Source organism: Alternaria viburni (assembly GCF_023758015.1).
Source record: "Alternaria viburni strain BMP 2772 chromosome Unknown scaffold_35, whole genome shotgun sequence".
NCBI classification, from domain to species: Eukaryota; Fungi; Ascomycota; class Dothideomycetes; order Pleosporales; family Pleosporaceae; genus Alternaria; species Alternaria viburni.
Window position 1 is genome coordinate 139,104 of NW_026055804.1, and position 21,597 is coordinate 160,700.

Here is a 21,597-nt window from a genome sequence, read left to right on the forward strand (position 1 = left end):
GCCGAACGGTTCTTCATGTTTCAATTGGAATGTATCCCGTCCTAGTATTTCCTCAACGGAAAAGGAACAGTCCAGATAAATTTCATCAAAGACCCAGCCCAACTCCATCCAGCAAAGACTGCTTAGTATCGCCCAACGCCTCATTCCCACAACCAGCATCATTCCATCGTAAATTCATGCAGGCCCCCTCAGCCTAACAGTCCCCCCTCTCATCTCCTCATCCGCACCCTCATCATCATCCTCGCCCTCGCCTTCCACATCCTGTAAGCGCATCGCCCGCAGCAGGTCCCTACTAGCCCTCGTGCCATCCCTCAACTCCACCGCACTCTTCAGCAGCATATCAGCCATAACCCTTGCATCCATGTCCACGCCCAACAGCGCCTCAACTTCAGGGCCAGTCGGGACGGGGAAATCGACGAGCGGCTTCCCGTTCGGACCTACGCTGACGGTGGTGGACTTGCGGCTGTAGCGCGGGGCGTCTTGCTGATCAAAGTCTGAGGAGGAAGAGTAGGTGTTGCCGTGGTGGTACGAGTCGTCGGTGTCGGAATCGAGGGTATACGTGGTAGAAGTGAGGGTTGTGGATGTAGAGTCTGTTCTGCGCGAGGAACGGAGGGGGGCGGAAGCTTGGCCCATTGGACGACGTTGTGCGGCGAGGTTGAGGCGCTCGAATGTGTCCCAGAGGTCGTCTACGTCTTCTTCTTCGAGCGAGGTGTCGGTTGTCACGCTCATGGGAGGTGATTGGTCGTCGCTGCTTAGTCCGTAGGCCATGTTATGCGACCAACCGTCCCAAATGATCTGCTGAGAGCGCTGGTTTCCGCGGTGGTATTGGCCGGAGCTGGGTGCTGGTTTCGCCTGTGACTGTACCTGGCTTGCTGAGCTGACGCCTCGAGCGTGCATGCTGGGGTGGTGTGGGTCCTGGTTTGTGGGATGGCCTTGCTCATCGTATTGCTGAGGTGTTAGTAAGCCCGGTACTGCCTGGTTCGGCTCTGACTGCGACTTCATGTGGAAGGAAGCGCGGTGGTTATTTTGTGATAGCTGTACCTGGTCCTCAAGGTTGAATGGGTTATCATTCATACGGTCGATTCCCGCTGTGACGATATCAGAGCCAGACGTGGATGGGCGGTAGTCCTGCACCATGGCCATATCGAGGTCAATCATGGACGAACGAAGAGGTGATCCAGGCGCAGAGCTGATCATCTCGGGATAGTCATCAATAGGGTCAACAGGCGCTGTTTGGGCATGTCGCAGGGTTGGCCGGAAACCAGATGCGAGGATTGGTGAAGATGAGTCCGTCTTCGTGTGCTGATCGCGCCGTGGCTCCTTCGGGCTACCCATGGGAAAGGCAAAGTCTTGAGTCTTGCGGTTGTCGTCCTGCTTGGGGAACGTCCACTCTTTCGTCTCGCGCCGTCGAGAGATCCGATTTGATGCGCGATTCCTGGGCTCATTGTTGGCCTCTGCCATCGCTGCGTCGAATGTCCATTCTACTGTGCGTCGATTTGGCTTCTGAGGTTGCGCCGGAAAAGACCATTCCATTGTCTTGCGATTAGGCTGCTGTTCAGCAGGAAACGACCACTCCATCGTCTTTCGGTTTGGTTGTTCCGAGGGGAAAGACCATTCCATGGTTTTGCGATTCTCGTCATTCATGCTGGGGAAGGTCCAGTCTTTCGTGGCTCGTTTAGTCATCTCATCTTCCTCATTGAAAGCATCCCGGCGCTCCTCTTCTTCCTCCATCTCACGTATGATGCTCTTCATGCGGTTCGCGCGGATGGTCGGCACCTCACCCAGATCGATACTGGGTATCTCATCTGCTGATGGCATCGAAAAGTCCAGGTCAATGACGGTCTCGCGGTTGGGCGCGCCAGGATTGAAGTCGCGGAGAACCAAATCGGAGGGTGGGCGGCCATTCGGAGGATCTGGCATATCGACTGCGCTGTACCGGTACGGTGTCGTGTTCGTATCGAATAGCTTGTTCAGACGTTTCTGTCCTCGGACGATAGACTCCTCCTTGAACCTAGCCTGGAGCTGTTCGAATCGTCCCATATCTGCTATAGGTGGTAGACCCATTCCGTTGAAACCCTGTCCGGCCCCACCCGCAAAAGGATCGCCAAATTGTGGTGCATGTTCCTGCTCGAATTCTTCTGATACGTTGAAAGACCAGTCATCATCGTCGTCGTCTTCCGCCTCTGGGGCAAGCGGGTCTGGTGCTTGAGCACCGTATGGATTGAAGAGCGACTGTCGTGCACCGCCCTGTTGCTCCCATACGTAATAGTCCTCAACCAACTTGACGAGCGACACAGTCGGATACATCTTGGTAGTGTCAGCAAGATATGGGTGCTCCAGGATCTGATCGGGTGTTGGTCGATCTTGCGGCTCTGGCTGGAAGACAAAAGCTAGGAAATCCTTTAGTTCTTGGGAAAAGCGATCACCTTCGAGCACAGGAACACCAGCCGTTGGCAAGTCGAACTGCCCAATCTTGTGATGAGGTGGATAACCGCAAGCCATCTCATAGACAGTGCAAGCGTAGGCCCAGATATCAACCTCGTTTCCGTAGGATATCTCCTTGGGCTGCATTAAGCTGTGCGGGTCCGCATCCTTTACCCATTCCTTTTGCAGTTCAGGCGCCATCCAAAAAGGTGTACCGACGATAGTCGAGCGCTTCGATCTTTCTGGTTCCAGGGTGTTGGAGACACCGAAGTCGCAAAGCTGCACCCGGCCGTCTTCGAGGATAAGAACGTTATTGGCTGGATTTGGTCAGCAAGAACTGAGGACAGTAAGACCAGCACTACTCACACTTCAAATCTCGATGTAGCACACCAGCTTCATGGATGTACTTGAGACCTTGCGCCAGTTCACGTGCAATGGGTATGATGAATTTCTCCGCCAGTCCAGGTCCAGGGTCCTTGGTCATAGCCGTAGGCTTCATCAACGTGTTGACACTACCACCACTGGCATACTCGCTGACAATCCAGAGTTCGTTATGGACAGGCCTGGCCTCCTCGATGATGTTGACGTAGGGTCTTGCCTTGCTATCTCTGAGTTGCTGCAGGATATCAATCTCCTTAAGTGTGTCCTGGAGGTTCTTGTGTGTCATCTCCTCGTAGTCAACCTTATCGATCTCGATGATCTTGATGGCAACGAGCGCGCCGGTATTTCGACTCTTTCTTTGTAGTGTCAGCGAGTGTTCTGGGGTTCGCTGCATGATACCCACCCTTTGTAGACGCGGCCATATGCACCCTTGCCAATAAGCTCGTAGAAGTCGTATGGCGGTGGTTCCTCACCACCCCGCTTGGCTCTCTCTGCAACCAGGAGCTCCATATCCTTTGCCTGTTGCATAGCACGCCCCTTGGTGCCACCCATCATGGGCGGCTGCAGTCGTGCAGGTTCCATGTCTCTGAGATATCTGTATACTTTGTCGAGGTGAAGCCGTTCGGTTGGGGCGTCTTCTTGCGGCTCGAAGGGCGACTCTGCTATGCGCTCCAACGGACTGTCCACTAGGGTGCCGGTTGTGCTCTCGAAGCTGGTTGCGATTGGTAGAGGCGGGGGCGGGCGATCAGATTGGCGTGGACGCCGACCGGGCGATATGTAATTGGTGGGGTCGGAAGCAGAGTATGAGTGTCGCGCGGTAGAATTCGGGCGGCCAGGCTTGATGGTGCCGGGACTGGATCGTGATAGAGGTCGTCGCGGGACAGGCGTTTCCGGGAGGGCAATGGCAAGCCTTGGCTTCGGCGTAGGCGGGCACAGCGGGCTTCTGTGGTCTAATATCGGACTCGAGATATCGCGCTTGTCGATGGAAGGGGTGCGAGAGGAGCGGGAGGACCGGGATGAATTGGCTATCTTCCCTTTGATTGAGTCTGTCAGCTTGGAAATCGAGAAGGAGCGACTGGATCGTGGCGCCGGTGTGCTGTCCAGTGAGCGAGGCGGGGTCACCTCTCCCATAGGGATGAGATGGTCGCCGTCGCTCACCGACCGCTTCAATTTGAACACCGCTTCGTCGCCGAGCATGGCGTTGTGGTGTTATTGCGGCATGTTGGTGTTTGGGAGACAAATCGCACTCACAGTTTTGTTATGACGTTCCACGTTGTTTACCACAGGTGAATGCGGCTCATGGCGGGCAGGGTCGCGTGCGGTGAGCGTGCGTGTTCGTTCACATTCACAGCTCCACACTCCGGAGGTTTGGAGGGCCTATCAGCCAGATACGATCACAATTCAAAGTAGCGGAGAAGATGAAAATGACTAAACAAAGCGAGACGTAGAATTGGGCTGTATAGAGAGATGGGACGGCGGTGCCATCTGGCAGACATCGAAGTGTTGACGATGCGAAACATGGATCCAGGGTCTCGACGTTTCGCGCGCGGGTCACGCTAAGGCAACCTTAATTCCATCTGGGGCAAGCGCGCCCCACGTTCCCGTGCCTGACATCATCTGCGCCACATGTGCGGCAGGCATAGCAGCTTGCCAACTTTCTGTGCATCAAAAGAGATTGGGTCGAGATGCTCCGTAGATATCTCCATACATACTCAATATCCGATCTAAGACCTGATTAGACTCAATACACTTGATACAACCCGAGCAACCTTAACAAAAGCACTGAATCAACGTCTCACCATGGTCGCGCAACCCATTGGCACCAAGAAGACGCCCGTCACGTCGACGGCGAAGAAGACACCAGTAACAGCCCCAGTCAAGAAAGCACCTGTCAAGGCGCCAGCCGTTCAGCCTCCCAAGAAGCCTGTCAACACCGCCATGCAGAAGAAGCCCGTGACCACGGCCCCTAAGAAGCCCGTCACAAATGTCGCAGCGAAGAAGCCCGTCACAGCTGTCGGTCAAAAGAAAGCTGTACCAGCACCAGCAAAGAAGCCTGTTCAACAGCCACAGCAACAAGGTTGGATCAACAAAGGTCTCAGTGCCGCATCATCAGGCATTGGAAGTGCTGTCGGCGCCGCAACGACTGGTATCGGCAATGCTGCTGGTGCAGTCGTGACAGCGGCAGGCAGTGGTGTTGCTGGAGCAGGGAGAGGCGCTGGCGCAAGGTAATACACCACATCTTGCAATAGTTCCCTTGACTGACATATTATAGTATTGCGAACTCATCTCGCACTTGGGGCGACATGGTCCGCGAGTATGGCAACTCCCTCAAAGACATCACTGGCGCTCCCGGCAGTCGGTCGACCACGAACAAGAATCCTCTCGGCCTGAGCACAAGTGGCGTAGGAGGTATGGCATCCATGGCTAGCAGGCCAGGTGTGCCTGGCCTGTCAGGAGGGTCAGGTAAGGGCGGTGGTTCGGCCAGCAATCCTCTGGGCCTATAAATGGACACGTTGAGCCTAAGAATATAGGCCGAGTTCACAAACGGCCAGAACACTACATCCAACTTTCAGTGACCGAATAGGGGGCCCATGGTGTATTATGAGGTCGACATGCAATTTTCAGTGGTTAAACAGATGGTCCAAACTATAGTTAAAGCTCTAAACCTAATCAACAACACTTCAAGAACAACCAATATTTAACATCGTATTCTACAAACACATATTCCAATCAACCCATTGCTGGGGATACCATCTATGTAGCCAGCGAACAAAGAAGACATGAATCCTAAATTGCATTCGTAGTAGGGTCTAAGATTCCCCCTCTTTTTGTTTCCCTGGCGTTCTATGCAAACACTCCTTTTGAACTCCGCTTCACCATCCCATCTTTGACTGGAAATCGCGCGAGACTAGCGTCATGGCCAAAGCACAGGCTACCACTACCCATAAGATCCCCGCTGTCTTCCCCTCTGACTCTCTGTTCTTCATTACCAACTGGCCCGCTTCTCTGCCAACACTTCGGTAGATCGCAGAACTATCGCAATGGAACAATCGACTCTTCAGACTGACTTGGTGGATCATGGTAAGAGATACCCTCCATCACTTCCGCTAAAATCACAGAGATTCACTCACGACATACGGTCATCCGGGTGGCCATATCGCATCTCACCTTCAGACACCGCCTGCACCTTTGGAATGAGTAGGAGGCTGGCTTCGCTACCTTCGGGCTCGCCTTTGGTGGCATCTGCTTGCACCAGCGCGAGCGATGTATGCAACAAAAACAGCCGTACATCAAGATGTCTCGACTATGCATTTGGGCGAGCGGAAGATGGCGCGTATATCGAGCGCGCCGTGACACCGCTGGTGGGCACTTCACTAAGTGCTTCACCGTCGAGTTCTGTCGTGGGCTTCCGATCATACGAATGCCTTCGGGCGCTAGTTATGTGGCCCTGGCAACTTTGGCGCCGGTCCTGGTTTGGACTGGGGATTCTTACAAGCTGGCTCGTTTGAATCATGGTCTCTTGGAGAAACGAGCATATCCGTATGCATAGACGTCTCCCTGCCACGTATGGAGAGCGATTCACAGGCCTCAGTGCCGGAACGTGCTTCGCTGGGAACCTTTGTCGTGATGGTGCGTAGTCTGCCAGCGCAATGCCCTTGTCCGTTACTCGACTTGTGTTGTATACAAGGTCTACATTTTTTTCATTGAGCTTTCACCTTCATGGGGTTACTCGAGGAAGGAATGAAATCGTCTACAAAATAGTGTGACAACGATCTCGAGCAATTTGGCAGACGGAGAATGCAATGCCCACATAGACTTGAGGTTGGTGTGGTGCGCTGCTTGGCGCTTTCCCAATCAGGTAACTTCTGTAAGCCCGTCGATTACGGACCACGGGTGTCTGCAAAGTTACCACAGGCCGTCACATTTATCGATAACGCTAGCGCCATCTGAACCTTGCGGCGGGCGAGACATGCACGTAACATAACAAGTCATGGCTGGCTGCTATTTCGTAATTGTTCGACCTTTGAGATCCTGCAAACATACCCATTAGATGCGGTAAAACTGTTACCGCCTCGTGCTTTTGCTACCTACAGAAAGCGCTCGCTCATGCTTGCGCTTCATCGACTGCGATGCCTTCCACACTCCACTCCGTTTCAATCGCGCGCTCTACGAACGCTCCCTCGAGTAATACCAACATATGTCCCGCGATGGGATCCCACTCTACACAAATCTACGCGACACGCTACGGCGGTGATTGAGTCAACGAAGACGGCCGAAAACCCTGTCTATGACCCCAACCGAAGTTTGGAGCGCGAGCAGCTCAGAGATGCACACATATCCATTGTCACGCCTGGGCTCAGTGCTCCTGGAAGGCGTCTAGCTGTCAAGAGACTGGACCGAGTATTGGAGTTGGTCAACAGCACCAATGGCCGCGACGCCAGCCTACGCGCGCCCCTCTGGCGGGCGTACTCTTTGGCCAAGGCCTCTGACCCGACACTCCTAGCACGTCTTCCAGAAAGAGCCTGGGACCTGCTCTGGAGTACACAATCTATCGACTCATCCACCAATTCGAATCGCACGGCACACATGGCACAACTATACCGTGACATGGACAAGGCTGGAAGGACTACAACGGCCGGGCAGCGGGCCAGAGATCTAGAGAGCACCTTTCTCTCTGGTAGAGAAGACCAAGCTCTCAAAGAATGGGAAGAGGATCACATGTTGGGATTTGACGGCATACGACAGGATTACAAGCCAGAGCATCTAGAGGTTGGGACTAAGCTCCATGCGCTTGCGGGGAATCTAGACCATAGCCGAAGCATCATGGAGGAGCTATTCAGGTTATACCCGAGTTGGGACACTTCCGTCATGATGACCGTCTTCCGTGCTCACACGAGTTCCGAACTTCAAGAGCACCACGATCTGGCAAAACAGATCTATGTCTCAATGAAGGAGAAGAAGGGCGATGCGCGCTCGATCAAGGACTACGACGCTTGGCTTGTGGGCTTCTTGGAATCCCGAAATCTAGGCTACGCCAAACAGGTGTTCCGGGATATGGTCAGGGAGGGCTATCTCGCAACTAGCGGGACCGGAGAACGAGTCGAACAAGTTCTGAAGAGACTGCACATGCTGTATCGACTCGGAACTGATATAGCGACAATGAGTAGTATCGCTTTCGATGCTATATCCGTGCTACCGCCTGCTTATCACGGCCATTTGTTCGGTGACTGGATGAAGGCGGCCGTTGTTAGGCAGGCGCCGTTGGTAGCCGCTCAGGTCATGGAGATGATGCTCAAGCGAGGCTACAAACCGCAAACGTTCCACTTCAACATGCTCCTCAAAGCGTTGATACGGACCAAAGAGAGTCCGAGCATCCTGAAAGCCGAAGACATTGGTTGGCGCATGATCGAAGCAGCTCGCGCATTACCGCAACAACGTGATCTTCGTCGAGACACAACGGCCCGCATCATTGACAAAAGAACCGCGGATACTCATAACAAAAGTACCGATATCGTCCAACGTGCTCCTCCTGCAAACGTTACAACATTCGCGCTCATCATGCAGCACCACGCTAAGAGTCTGCAATGGGAACACGTCGATTATCTGTCCCGTCAGCTCAAAGAAACGACACTTGAGCCCAATGCGACCATCATGAACGTTCTCATGGACAACAAATGTCGCCAAGGTGCCTACAGCGAAGCATGGAGAATCTACAAGACTCTTACTGAACCGCAAGAAGGCGACGCAGGTGTTTTCCCTAATGGTGCAAGCATACGTTGTCTTTGGAAAACGCTCCGCCTGGCGCTCGGCGACCCTACAAATCGCGACAAGCCAGGGCTGCCCACCCCTCGTGAGCTACTAGCAGAGATGATCAGCTGGTGGACACTAAGTCGTAGCCGCTACGACGCCGACCGCTTTCGTATGGGCCTCGCAGGCGCAGATAGTGGAGCAATCACATCGCTCATCATGCATTGCTTCAGCTACACTCAAGATCTGGCTGGCTCCCTGATTGCTTTACACGTCCTTCGCCATCACTTCGATATCTTTCCCACCAACGAAGCAGCGCAAATATTGCAAGGACAGATAGCCTGGGTAGACATGACACGCGAGACCGAAGCTGTGCGCAGTTCACACTTCCACAGTCGTTCCAACAAGAAGAATACGGATCGCATAACCATGGTCTACAACATCTTACTCCAACGACGGTTGGCGAGAATGGATCTGAAGGAAGGCGAATACGAGATGTTGACGGATGAGCAGATTGGTGATGTGGGACTGAACCTCTTGAGCGAGTTTGTGAGAGTGGTGCTCAAGAGGAGCTATCCACCTGATGTTGTGGAGGCGATGATTGATGCAGCGAGATGTGCAGTGGGTGTACCTGACCTGCCGACAGGGGATATGGATGCTTTTGAAGTGGCTTGAGCGAACTTTATTGCAAAGCTGGAGGATGGTGGACGGAAACATCTAATATGTGTGCACATATAATCAATAGAATACAATAGATCATTTCAACACTTTCATTTGTAACGGAAATACCAAAGCAATCCACAATCTATCCATAGCTCTGAAGTCCAGCCTCGCATGTGTCGTTGTGGTGAATTGACCTCATTGGCCATGGCTGCAGGTAGCCGAAACATGGGTATTATCGATCGAGCCCTCCGCGGCGGCGATCGATGACGCTCCAAAGCTCAGATGTCCACAACGCGCCCAAACACGGTTAAAGGTAACGGCTGCTTATTTACGATGACGCCCACTGTCATGCTGAAGGCTGGGACGCGACCCTCAAAAAATTCTTTGGGTGCGCTTCCTCTTTGATACACGACCACAACCCATCCCTCGTACCACGGTGATTATGTCTTCACAGGGCGAGCGCGCACCGTTGCTGCAACAAAGATGGAGTGAGGAAGGCGAGCCGCGGACTGTAAGGTTTCTTGCGCACGCGTTTTTTCTGTATTTGCTAACTCGTGACAGCATCTTCGCATCGGAGACCTTTCGAATGACGAAAACCCGCGAGAATGGGCGCGATGGCGCAAGATGGCCAACGTGGCTGTCATAGCCCTCATGTCCAGTACATACACTCCCGTCGCTTATACATGATTTATACTAACACTCGTGGCAGTCCTCAGCCCCCTCGTATCTTCAATGTTCACGCCGGGCATCGCGCAGATTGCCGAAGACCTCAAATGCAGCACGACGGCCGTTATTGGAACAACTACCGGCTTCGTAGTCATGCTCGGAATCGGTCCCTTGATCCTCGCGCCCCTTTCCGAGACGTTCGGACGGAGAAAGATATACCTCGTGTGCTTCTCCATCTTCACCCTGCTACAAATACCCGCCGCGCTCGCGCCGAACATCGCGTTCCTCATAACGGTACGGAGCATCGCTGGCTTCTTTGGTAGCGTTGGCATAGCGAATGGTGGTGGCACAATCAGTGACATGTTTGTCCCAAGCGAAAGAGCCGGAGTCTTTGGCTGGTACCTGTTGGGCCCATTGCTTGGACCTACCCTGGGACCGCTGTTTGGTGGTATCATCGTACAGCGATTGAACTGGCGCTGGGTCTTCTGGATCATGACTATCGTGTGCTTCGTCAACACCTTGGCGGGATACTTCTTCCTCCGGGAAACGTATGCGCCTGTCATCCTGAATGCGAAGAAGGCAGAATTTGAGTCCCAGAGCAACGAGTGGGATGGCACGAAGTACTCGTACGAGGGCGAAGATACACGGCCGTTGAACGAAAAGCTCACGCAGGCTCTCAAGCGGCCTCCGAAGATCTTTGCGCAGCCCATCGTCGCGGTCATGGCTGTATACCAAGCGCTCATCTTCGGCACAACATACAGCATCTACACGAACATGCAGCCTATCTACCAGGACGACTACGGTTTCTCCACTGAGCAGGTCGGACTGTTGTATCTAGGCCCTGGATCTGGATTCCTCTTCGCAGTCTGGTTCCTGGTCCCACGCATCGACACCGTGTACAAGACGCTCACAGCGAAGAACCACGAGAAGGCACGGCCCGAATTCCGCCTCCCACTGGCAAACATTGGCTCCGTGTTCATCCCCATGTCGCTCTTTTGGTTCGCTTGGGCAGTGCAGAAGCACACGCACTGGTTTGCATCCATCTCTGCGACTTTCTTCTACGGTATCGGACAAGTCATGATCTTGAACAGCACGCAGAACTACTTCATCGACAGCTTTGAGAAATACGCGGCCAGTGCCATCGCTGCTGGTACTGTATTCCGTAGTGTCGTGGGAGGTGTTATCCCGATCTTTGCGCCCATGCTGTTCGAGAAGCTGGGATACGGTTGGGGCATTAGTACGTTTGCGTTTGTGAGCTTGCTGCTTGCGCCTGCTCCGATCTTGTTCTTTATCTTTGGTGAGAGACTTAGGGAACGTTACCCGGTCGATTTGTAGAACGTTGTTAAGTAGGTATCTTCTTTATATTCATGGCGCAACTTTCCGTCCCTGGTCACTTCTATAAGACTTTCTCTCTATCTCTGGCTTCCAAGTGGTGTTGGACAGACTCAATCTGTCACCATGTCTACTAATAGAGATGCATGTGAACTGTGATTGCGTTTCAACAAAGGAGACTGTAAGGGCTATGTAGGCGCCTCGGGTCACGATCAGCCTCCCTCTGTCATCACATCTGCTAATGGAGTTCATGTGCATGGTGAGTGCGTTTGCATGAAGCGCACCGCGAGGGCGATATAGGCATCTCGGAATACGATCAGTCATAACGTGTTACTCCACTTGTATTCCTAGGCAGTCACTTGCATCCACTGCGATCAAGTGGCGAACTTGGCAGTCGCTAGCGCTGGAGCGTTACCTTGAGATATAAACCGGGCCCCTCCCACCTCTTCTCTGACCCTCGTGTAGTGTTCCCTTGGAAATTCTGGCTCTACACCAGAATGTACTCAGACACCGTCCACATCGGGAAACACCGCGGCAGTCGCTTTTGCTACTTGCCTACGTTCCTTCCCGGTGGCATTGCTTGGACCAGCACAACAATGCAGTACCTGAAGAGCCTCGACGCCCCGCTGCCGCGTCCAGCCCTTCAATACTTGAACGAGCAAGCACCTTGAACGCAAGAGACCGGCCCTCGCGTGTTCAAGCGGCTGCTATACGACACCACTTCGACAACAAGTATGTCGGTGGTCACTCGTGTCTGTCAACAGCAAGTTCCCGCTCGTCGAAGACCTAAAACCTTCGTTGGTACAGGTGGGCTGGTCTGCCTGTGCTATGAATGCGACGTTTGCGCCCCGGAGCGCTGCTGCTACTGTCAGTCTAGGGGAAGGCGGAGAGAGCAGAGGTCTGCCCCCGCGCCGCTGGCGGAAAACATTGTGAGGATGGCGCATGGCTGTCTATGATGCAAGCCCCATATCTGCTGTTGGGCAGTGTGTCTGTACCACTCTTCCTTGACATCTTTTTCATTGGGCTGATGTCTTTATGGCGTTGCTTGAGGAAGGAGCGCGGATGGATTTGAAGTGAGGGAACGTACCTCAGCAAGTGCCCAGGTTCCGGTGAGCTATGAGACTATGGTGTAGAGCAGTGTCACAATGTTATCCGTTACGTTGAGTTGTAACGTATTCCTTGAATGTATCCTACAACACGGACGAAAACAAATCACTTTTGCGCACGACACGACGAGGTCATTGAACATGGTCTTAGACATTAGACTAGTATCTGATATGTGCTCGTACTACATGTGAAGAAGACAAGAAACCTAACCATGCAACGCCGTAGGGTATGCCAAGGAAAGCCCAGAACATAATAGAGATGAAGCATCAACTTTGAAAGGAAAAGAGTTTCCGAAACTATATCGCTAACACATAGTAACCCGTTCAAAACATCATAGAGCATCTCAGTGCAACGGATAAATGCTTCTACTCCTCAGCCTCGCTCTTGACCTTGGCCGCAGCCTTGACGAGCTGCTTGAGGCGCTTCTCCATGACAGTGCGTCCGTCGAGCGTGTCCCAGACCTGATGAGGTGCCTTGTTGACAACGTCCCAGCTGACGAGGTTGTCAGTGAGGGTAGTCAGGTCCTTTTGCTTTCGTTCCCACTCAGAGTCCGTCTTGACCTTGATACCACTGGAGACGATCACAAGCGGGGTGTTGGCGCTCTGAATGTTCCTAGCAGACGAGACCTCGTTCTTGGTAAGACTGTCAGCGACAAGGTTCTCCTGGAGCTGCGCCTTGATATATTTGCCCGATTGGTATGCGTTGCGGCCGTAGACACGGTCTTCACGGGTACGGCCCTTGAAGAGCGCGCCTGCGAGACGGACGGTGCCGATTGGTGAGATGATACCCCAAGCCCAGAGAATGAAACCACGGCCGGGTCCACCGATGCGGTGCAGAAGGTCCTCGTGGAGAGGGTCGATCATCATGATGCCAACGACCTGCTTGAGGTGGCGCGAGCTGAAGATACGAGAGACGATGCTGCCAGTACCCGCAGAGACGAGAATATAAGGACCCTCTTCTCCCGCCTTAGCAAGAGCTTCCGAGAATGCGTCCGCGGACATGCCAGCCGAGTGTGGGGAGGGTGCGTTGTCAGAGAAGGCATAGCCGGGGCGATCCCAGTAGCAGTAGCGGGAGATGGTCCCGTTCTTGTAAGCTGCGTAGGCCCAGTGCTCGAAGTCGTACTCCAATGGCGATTCGCCCGCCTCGAGGAGGATGGTAGGGTCGTTGACGCCGTGGGTCTGGGTGACGTTTCCGACGCAGGCGAGATGCACGGCGTACTTGTCACCGTCTACAAGGATGCGGTCACCATACATCTTGAGTGTTGCGTCGCGGCCACGCATGCCGAGGGTTCCAGTCATCAAGATGACGATGACGATGAAAATGACGGTAAGAATCGTAGCGACGGTAATGGCGAGCCATTCCTTCAGTGTGCGGCGCGTCTCAGCTCGGCCAGTAAGGCGCTCCTCCTCTTCGTGCTTGCCGTATGCGACGACACGATCGGTCAGGATGCACCACACAGCCATGACGAAAGCCCAGACAACACTTGCGATACCGACCCAGCCTTCCTCGAGCCTGATGCGAGGAATGGCCAAGATGAGGATCATGTCGATAGCTAGAAGTCCGGCGATGATGGCAGTGGTGATGCGCAGACCTCTGGCAGGAGTAACGAAGAAGATGGTTGCGACGAGAAGGTTGCCAAGAGTGAGACATGTGTAGGCAAAGTCGAAGAAGCCGGATCCACGAGTGTGTAGGCCAGGAGGGGAGACGAAGATGGAGACCAGCAGAAGCACCCACCACAAGAAGGTGACTACGAGGAAAAGGATGGTCAAGTATCGCATGGCGCGAACAGTCCACAGGTTGTATGGTGACACCTGCCATCGTTAGATGAATCTTGATAAGAACCTCGAACAACTTACAGCTGGGTCATCTGGATCGAGGTAACCATCCGAGTTGGGTGGTGGCCTGGGACGGTCGAGAAGACGGGTCCTCTCAGTGGGCTCTTCGCTTCTTCTTGACGCCCCATTACTTCTGCGCGAGGATCTCGACGCTCCATCGTCGTTGGAAATTGGTGTGGGTTCCTGAGCTGACAGAAGACCCTGGCCGCCATTGTCGTTGTCATTTCCTTTCCACATGCTGGGCATTGAGAGCTCTTGGAGCTACAAACACCTGCGATATGGTAGTCTGAGCGGACGATAACACTTATCGGTAATGTGCAGGGATTCGTAGAGGTCCCAGGAAAGATTGGCAAAGATTGGAGCTATTCGAAGCTCGTGAAGCTTCCAGTAAGGCGACCGGGGGCGTGGAGGTTTTACTTATGCTTGACGCGCTAAGCCAAAGATCGACCGACGTCATCATCACAGTTCATCCAAGTTCGCGACTAGCGCACATCAGAAGGCTAGATCGACCCGCGGAAACCCCCAAGCGATCCCTACCACGTACCAACCATCTCCACGGTACCGCCCAGCCTCGTGCCGCATCTCACTGTCGTCTAACGCCGCTGCGTCATTGGATTGCGAAACGGGCTTCGCGATGCATCTCTTTTTGCCTCGAACGGCCGCTCGCTAAGACATTGGCCTTTATCCCTGCCGTCTATCTGATAGCACCCCGCCTGCGTCAAATCCCCTCACGCCTCCAGGCCACGACATATTGGAACGCTCGAGAGAAGCTAGCGGCCAATCACTGACGGGCGGATCTCCACGCTCACGAAACCCTGATTTTTCGACACAAATACAGCCTCGCCCAAGCCACCATGTCCAGCTTGGCTAGAGAGTTCGCAAAGACTAAACTTTCTTCCCTGCCACCGCCGGAGCCCTTGCAGGAGGAGCCTCCCGAGTACGAAGATGACTCGTCTTCGGCATCGTCAATGTCTAGCACCGGTACTGTCAGACCGTCAAATACACTAAGACCCGCCCCCGCAATACATTGGTCCGACTACTACGCCCAGGAGTTCTATCTTGAACAGCGCAGGGATGGGTCAGGGCATGCCAAGTTTCATGTATACCTCACACCGCCAACGACAGCGAAAGCGCCCTTGGTCGTGCTCCACCATGGCGCTGGGAGCTCAGCAATGTCCTTTGCGCTGGCAGCCAAGGAGATTCGCAGGGCCATGCCAGAAATTGGGATCCTAGCTGTCGAAGCACGCGACCACGGAAGTGTAGTATGGAACGCTAGTGGAGAAGTGGACAACGACCTGAGCATTGGGCAGCTCAGTCAAGATTTGGTCGACATGCTGTCGCTGACCAAGAGCAAGATGAATTGGAAAGAGCTCCCACAGATTGTCTTGATAGGACACAGCCTGGGTGGTGCAGTCGTCACCGACGCTGCGAATAAGGGCTTACTAGGAAACAAGTTGCTGGGCTTTGGAGTGCTTGATGTTGTCGAAGGCTCGGCCATGGAAACACTGGCACATATGCACACTTACCTTGCGAGTAGGCCCAAGTCGTTCCCTTCGCTTCCTGCTGCTATCGAGTGGCACATCCGATCACGAACGATACGCAACCCCCAGTCGGCGCGAGCAAGCGTACCAAGCCTGCTACTACAGAACTCGGATGGGCGATGGGCATGGCGGACAGAGCTCGCGAGCACAGAGCCATACTGGGAAAATTGGTTCACGGGCATGAGCGGCAAGTTCCTCAGCGGAAAGGGTGCTAAGTTGCTGCTGCTCGCTGGAACCGACAGGCTGGATAAGGAACTGATGATTGGGCAGATGCAAGGTATGTCTATCGCCTTGTCGCTTTTGTATGAGGTATCTAATGTAATACAGGTAAATTTCAACTCCAGGTCTTTCCTGCTGCTGGGCATTTCCTCCACGAAGACCTCCCGGAAAAGACTGCTGAAGTCGTGGTCGAGTTTGTGAAGCGCAACGACCGGAGTGCGCTTGTTCTTCCGCCCAAGGTCTCCGATCTCCTTGCGCAAGGCAAGAGAGTATAGGACGATCATCGCGGGTCTTTCCCTCCAACGGGCTCGCCCCAATTGACCTATATTATGCATGACATACGATCAGGGTAGGTTGTCCCGCCGATTCGGCCCTCAGACCTGACAGCCTCCAGTATGTCGGGTATCGCATGGGGTCCACACTTGGACCCAGATCTTGTGCTCCGGCTATTATGGCGAGGCAGGCTCACCTCCATCCGGCGCATCGCCGCCATCATCAGCCTTGGACTTGTGCTTCCGCCTCCTCTTACGAGGTGCTGATTCTTCCCGGTCGCCCCTCTGACTATCACCACCGTTGATCTCAGATGTAGACGGCCGCGACTTCTTGGTAGCACTGGGCTTGGTCGTCTTGTCGTTCTTCGGCTTCTTGACGCTCAGCGGGTTGGGTCCCTTGGGGCCCTTGCGCTTCTTCGCCTTGGGCTTTGCGTCTCCCGTAGCCTGATCTCCAATAGATTGATCACCTTGTCCCTCATCTTCTCGTTTCCTCTTCGGGGCCGAGGCCGCATCTGGCTTCCGCTGTCCTTTAAGCCCTAACTTGAACTTTGATTTTTCTTCTCGCTCGCGGTGCTGCTCCGTGACATCAGCCATAGACTCCATGAGCACTATAGACTTGGACAGGTATATGATGGGTACACCGGCGATCTGTCGCATCTTTGCGCGCGTGCTCGGGTCGTTTGCGGCGACGACATATCGATGCTTGTTTGTCGCATTGTCCTTGGGATCCACCACGGAGCTCAGACACTCCAGCGTGCTCAGCGGCTTCTCCAAATCTTGATGGTTGCACCGCCGACGTTCGTACTCCTTGGCTTGTAATATGAGGGTCTCGTTCTTGGGTTCTGCGAGGTAGAGGTGTCGCATGTCGCACGTCGTAATCATGGGCTTTACCTGCCCGCCGAGCATCTTCTGGAGTCGCGCGAGGAGGTCGATCTTGCAGGAGTAGGCATCTTCGAGGATCTGTGAATCGAGCAGGACTTGGTAGGGTTCGCGGAAGCCGAAGTTGAGTTCGTATTGGTGGAGCTGCTTTTTGTACGCCTGTGGTGCGATTAGTGTACTGCTAGAGGACCTGCAAGGGGATTCCCTCTCTTACCTTTGCGCGCTTCAACTTCATGGTGACTGTGTGTTTGGGAGTGGTTGATTACTCGCGGGGAAAAAAAGTTGGATGCGGCCAAAGTTTGGACCCAGAGGGCGGAATCTAACGCATGCACCAGCCACACGCGTGCGACGCTAGCCCCGTATGCGACGTCTGCGGCTTGGAGACACCCCCGTTGCTCTCCGCTTTAGTAAATCCGCCTCAGGGCATCCCACGCCTAATTGTACATAGTGTACGTACCCGCACATACATTTGAATTGCTCCCTACGGCGGCCCTTGCGCTTTTCCCTGTTGATACGACTGCGAACCTGCCTCTCCATGCGTTTCTCACGGTAGTCCCCACCAGTATGAGCGAGAACCCCGCCGCGGCCCCCAAGAATGAGGGAAATAATGCCGAGACCGCGGAGGTGAAGAAGGAGCCCAATGAAGCGGTTGAATACGATGATTTTGGTCTGCCTATACGGAAGAGGCGGCCGCGGACGCCCGTGGAGGACAGTTCCGACTCGGAAGGGGAGAAGTTTGAGGATGCCGTAGCCGCTACAGCAGCGAGTCCGAAGGAGGTCGCGGTGCCAGCACAAGGAAAGGAAGAAGTCAAGACAGACAGTTTTGTGGAGAAGCTTCCCGAGGTCGTACCTGAGGTTACTGTGAAGGAAAGCGATGCGACACCGCAAGTCAATGGGCAGGCGAAGGAGCCCGTAGAGGACACCGACCCCAAGGCGCCCGAAGACAAGCCTGTAGAAACGAAGCAAGACACACCCAAACCTACAAAGCCTCCCGAGACCACAGAAACACGCACAAGCACGAGTGCCGCGCCTTCACTCCCCCCACAAACGAGCGTTCCGACCGTATCCGAGTATTCACATCAGCATGCAGTCATACAGTCACAAAAAGAGGTCAAGGAGGAGAAGAAGGAAGAGGACGACGGAGAATGGCAGACTATGCCCGCATACGCTCGATACGACATGTACGACGACGACAACAGGCTCATTGCGAAGGAGAATACGGAAGAGCTGGAAGACATGCACGGCTATGCCAACGTCGGAGGCGCCGCCAAAGGATACACCAGAGTCATCATGGACGACGATGCTGACTCGCAAACGAGCATGGACGACAACACCGCCTATCTGTTCAAGGAGAGGAGTACTGCACTAGCCGATGAAGACGAGGAGGGTCGGGACCCGCTCTCGCAAATGCAGGCGACGAAGAACCTCCTCACCGAAGGACAGCGTGTCGCATACGTCGGTCTGGTACGATTGGCCATGGTGGAGATGGAACGCAAGTTCTCCAACTTCGAAACGACCAACAAGAAGATGAAGAAGCTGCTCGAGCTACAGTCAGGAACCACAAAAATGTGGGCACAGAAGATCATGGTCAAGATTTACGGGCACATGGACATCAATGCCTCTGAGCAGATCATGATTGAGCAATTGTCTGAACATGGCGTGGTTCCTGGAGACCTTACACCAGCACTGATGCAGAATGCTCGAGTAAAGAATCCCGCAGCGGAAGATGCGGACACGGTAAACGAATCAGACTCTGCCAGACCGTCTATATCGTCGCCGCGCCCCGAATCACCCGCAGAGAAGTCAAAACTGAAGAGGGCTTCGACGATGGAGTCGCAAGACGATCTGCAAACACCGCCTCCCCCGCCGTACCAGGAACATCAGGATGACGATTTTGATTATCCAGAAGTTAGGTCGCCATCACAACTTCCCACTAGTAGAAACCTGGATATCGATCTGCGGTGGACCGTCTTGTGCGATCTGTTCTTGGTACTCATCGCCGACTCTGTCTATGATTCACGTTCACGAGAGCTGTTTCAGCAAGTGGGGCAATATCTCAGCGTAGACTGGCTGGAAGCTTGTCGCTTCGAAAAGCGTGTCACCGATGCTTTGGAGATGCAGGAACAAGCAGACAAAGAGAACTGGAACGAGGATGAACACATGGTCAGCCGAGCTAAGCGGGCACGCAACAAGCGATTGGCATTCATGGGTCTTGCGACTGTTGGCGGTGGTCTTGTCATTGGATTGTCTGCTGGACTTCTTGCTCCAGTCATTGGTGCTGGTCTCGCTGCGGGCTTTACGACAATTGGTGTGGCAGGTACGAGTAGTTTCCTAGCTGGTGCTGGCGGTGCCGCTATTATTACATCGACTGGCGTAGTCACGGGTAGTACTGTCGGCGTACGAGCCATGAACAGGCGAACAGGTGCTGTCAAGACGTTCGAGTACCGTCCGCTTCACAACAACAAGAGAACGCATCTCATCATCACGTTGGCAGGCTGGATGAACGGAAAAGTTGATGATGTTCGTCTTCCGTACAGTACGGTCGATCCCATCATGGGCGATATATATTCCGTGCTATGGGAACCTGAGATGCTGAGGAGTATGGGTGACACAATCAACATCCTTGCCACCGAAGTGAGTTTATATATATATGCAAACTGCAAAGGTGCCTACTGACCACAACAGGCTCTCACACAAGGTCTCCAACAAGTCTTGGGAAGTACCGTCCTTACAGCTCTCATGGCCGCCATGACACTTCCCCTGGCTTTGACCAAGCTTTCTTACCTTATCGATAATCCGTGGATCGTTTCGCAAGCACGAGCAGACATGGCTGGACTGATTCTCGCAGACTCACTCATCGATCGCAACCTAGGGACACGACCAGTCACTCTTGTCGGTTTCTCGTTAGGCTCAAGAGTCATCTTCTCCTGTCTAAAGGAACTTGCGAATAGAGGGGCTTTTGGTATTGTGCAGAACGTATACATGTTCGGTACACCGGCAGTAGCCAAGCATGATGAGTACATCAGGGCAAGATCTGTCGTACCGGGAAGGTTTGTCAATGGGTATGCTACCAATGACTGGATCTTGGGTATGTCGCACATCTCTCTTCTACTTGCTGTCAACTGCTAACAGTGTGTCTAGGCTACCTTTTCCGTGCTACCAGTGGCGGTGTAATGCGTGTAGCTGGTCTCGCGCCCGTCCAGATCCCGACCATCGAGAACGTAAACGTGACCGAGTTGGTCCCCGGCCACATGGCCTACCGTGCCGCCATGCCTAAGCTACTCCGCGAGGTGGGCTGGCTAGTGGAGTCCGACGAATTCGCCGAGATCGAAGATCCAGACCCGGAGAACCACGAGATCCGCCAGCGTGAGCTCATCAACGAGATCGAAGAAGCGCGAAAAGACCTGGAGAAGAAGGCACAAGAGAAGGAGAAGAAAGGCGGCAAACTAAGCTGGTGGAAGAAGAAGAAGGCCGACAAGAAAGACTGGGAAGTCTACGACGAACACTCCACTGCCGCTCCGCCCGGCCACCGGAAGCTAGACGTAGACCAAGACCCAGCGAAACTCGCAGAGAACCAGGTCATGTTCGACATCGACGCCATCAGAAAGGAAGTAGCAACTCTAGCCGCCGAAAGCAAAGAATACAACGCCGAAGCCGAATTCGAGATCAAAGAGATCAAGAGCACGCTCCCACCCATGAAAATCGATATCGCAACCGTATCCCCATCCCAGACAACAAGTCCATACTCGACGCTTAGGGAAACAAAGAGCTACAACGACAGTCTAGGCATACCAAGTTCAGATGCCAAGAAACCATCTTCATCCAACGGCCACTACGACGAATACGACGAATTCGATGACCCTGGCGCGGGTCAAATGGAAATGACATTCGACACCTCATTCCGCGACCCCCCTTCCTCCGCTACAACACCGAATAAATACCCCCTCCCCGCCTCACCCTTACCCTTACAACCAAGTCGCTCTGGCACATCCTCGCCCTGGGACTCGGGTACATCCAGTAGTAACAACAACTCTGGTACTATTGGCCAGCCTTGGAGTGCAGATGCTACTACTACTGGTCAGCCGTCTTGGGACGATGCTGCAGGCCCTGCTGAACGTCCTCCGTTGCGCTCGGCGAAGACGGAATCACATGCGAGTAGTTTGGGTCCTCCTGCGCAGTCTACTGGTGATCTAGGACATAATGCCTGGGCTGATGAGTTTGAAGATGATTTTGGGCAGGAGAAGGAGGTTAAGATGAGTTTTATGTGATGGGAGGGGAGGGGGTATACCTTTCTCGTTAATGTGGGCGTATTGGGGCTGGATTGATGTTGTTACCCGTTTGCTGTTTTGGTTCGCGCCTTGTTGCATATTTCAGCGCGCATTCATGGAGTTTGAATGTCGTTATGTAGTCAGTAGTAGGCGTTTGTATCACGTTTGTTGGGTTAGGAGATGTGTTTGGCGTAGGCATTGGGTGCGTATGCGATTGGGTAGTCGTTTCTTGCTCATTGCTTGCGTAGGTGTCATAGATAGT

The 21,597-nt window shown here is 53.7% G+C and overlaps 8 protein-coding genes across 8 annotated transcripts; 5 read left to right on the forward strand and 3 right to left on the reverse strand.

Moving 5' to 3' along the window:
• Positions 1-174: 174 nt before the first annotated feature.
• Positions 175-4,002, reverse strand: J4E79_010985 (uncharacterized protein; the record flags this gene model as incomplete). The annotated part of the gene is made up of 3 exons (XM_049359816.1): positions 175-2,741; positions 2,791-3,161; positions 3,209-4,002. 3 exons carry the CDS (start codon positions 4,000-4,002, stop codon positions 175-177), a joined length of 3,732 nt encoding a protein of 1,243 aa, XP_049205741.1.
• Positions 4,003-4,605: 603 nt separating this feature from the next.
• On the forward strand, positions 4,606-5,309 carry J4E79_010986 (uncharacterized protein; the record flags this gene model as incomplete). Its single annotated transcript, XM_049359817.1, has 2 exons — positions 4,606-5,030; positions 5,078-5,309. The coding sequence occupies 2 exons, from the start codon at positions 4,606-4,608 to the stop codon at positions 5,307-5,309; spliced, it is 657 nt and encodes a 218-aa protein (XP_049205742.1).
• A 1,603-nt stretch (positions 5,310-6,912) lies between these two features.
• Positions 6,913-9,228, forward strand: J4E79_010987 (uncharacterized protein; the record flags this gene model as incomplete). The annotated part of the gene is made up of 1 exon (XM_049359818.1): positions 6,913-9,228. One exon carries the CDS (start codon positions 6,913-6,915, stop codon positions 9,226-9,228), a length of 2,316 nt encoding a protein of 771 aa, XP_049205743.1.
• Positions 9,229-9,840: 612 nt separating this feature from the next.
• J4E79_010988 (uncharacterized protein) lies at positions 9,841-11,217 on the forward strand (the record flags this gene model as incomplete). Its single annotated transcript, XM_049359819.1, has 2 exons — positions 9,841-9,874; positions 9,926-11,217. The coding sequence occupies 2 exons, from the start codon at positions 9,841-9,843 to the stop codon at positions 11,215-11,217; spliced, it is 1,326 nt and encodes a 441-aa protein (XP_049205744.1).
• Positions 11,218-12,686: 1,469 nt separating this feature from the next.
• J4E79_010989 (uncharacterized protein) lies at positions 12,687-14,402 on the reverse strand (the record flags this gene model as incomplete). Its single annotated transcript, XM_049359820.1, has 2 exons — positions 12,687-14,132; positions 14,178-14,402. 2 exons carry the CDS (start codon positions 14,400-14,402, stop codon positions 12,687-12,689), a joined length of 1,671 nt encoding a protein of 556 aa, XP_049205745.1.
• A 608-nt stretch (positions 14,403-15,010) lies between these two features.
• J4E79_010990 (uncharacterized protein) lies at positions 15,011-16,191 on the forward strand (the record flags this gene model as incomplete). The annotated part of the gene is made up of 2 exons (XM_049359821.1): positions 15,011-15,974; positions 16,025-16,191. The coding sequence occupies 2 exons, from the start codon at positions 15,011-15,013 to the stop codon at positions 16,189-16,191; spliced, it is 1,131 nt and encodes a 376-aa protein (XP_049205746.1).
• Positions 16,192-16,365: 174 nt separating this feature from the next.
• J4E79_010991 (uncharacterized protein) lies at positions 16,366-17,302 on the reverse strand (the record flags this gene model as incomplete). Its single annotated transcript, XM_049359822.1, has 2 exons — positions 16,366-17,226; positions 17,282-17,302. 2 exons carry the CDS (start codon positions 17,300-17,302, stop codon positions 16,366-16,368), a joined length of 882 nt encoding a protein of 293 aa, XP_049205747.1.
• A 329-nt stretch (positions 17,303-17,631) lies between these two features.
• J4E79_010992 (uncharacterized protein) lies at positions 17,632-21,335 on the forward strand (the record flags this gene model as incomplete). The annotated part of the gene is made up of 3 exons (XM_049359823.1): positions 17,632-19,701; positions 19,753-20,155; positions 20,209-21,335. 3 exons carry the CDS (start codon positions 17,632-17,634, stop codon positions 21,333-21,335), a joined length of 3,600 nt encoding a protein of 1,199 aa, XP_049205748.1.
• Positions 21,336-21,597: the final 262 nt, after the last annotated feature.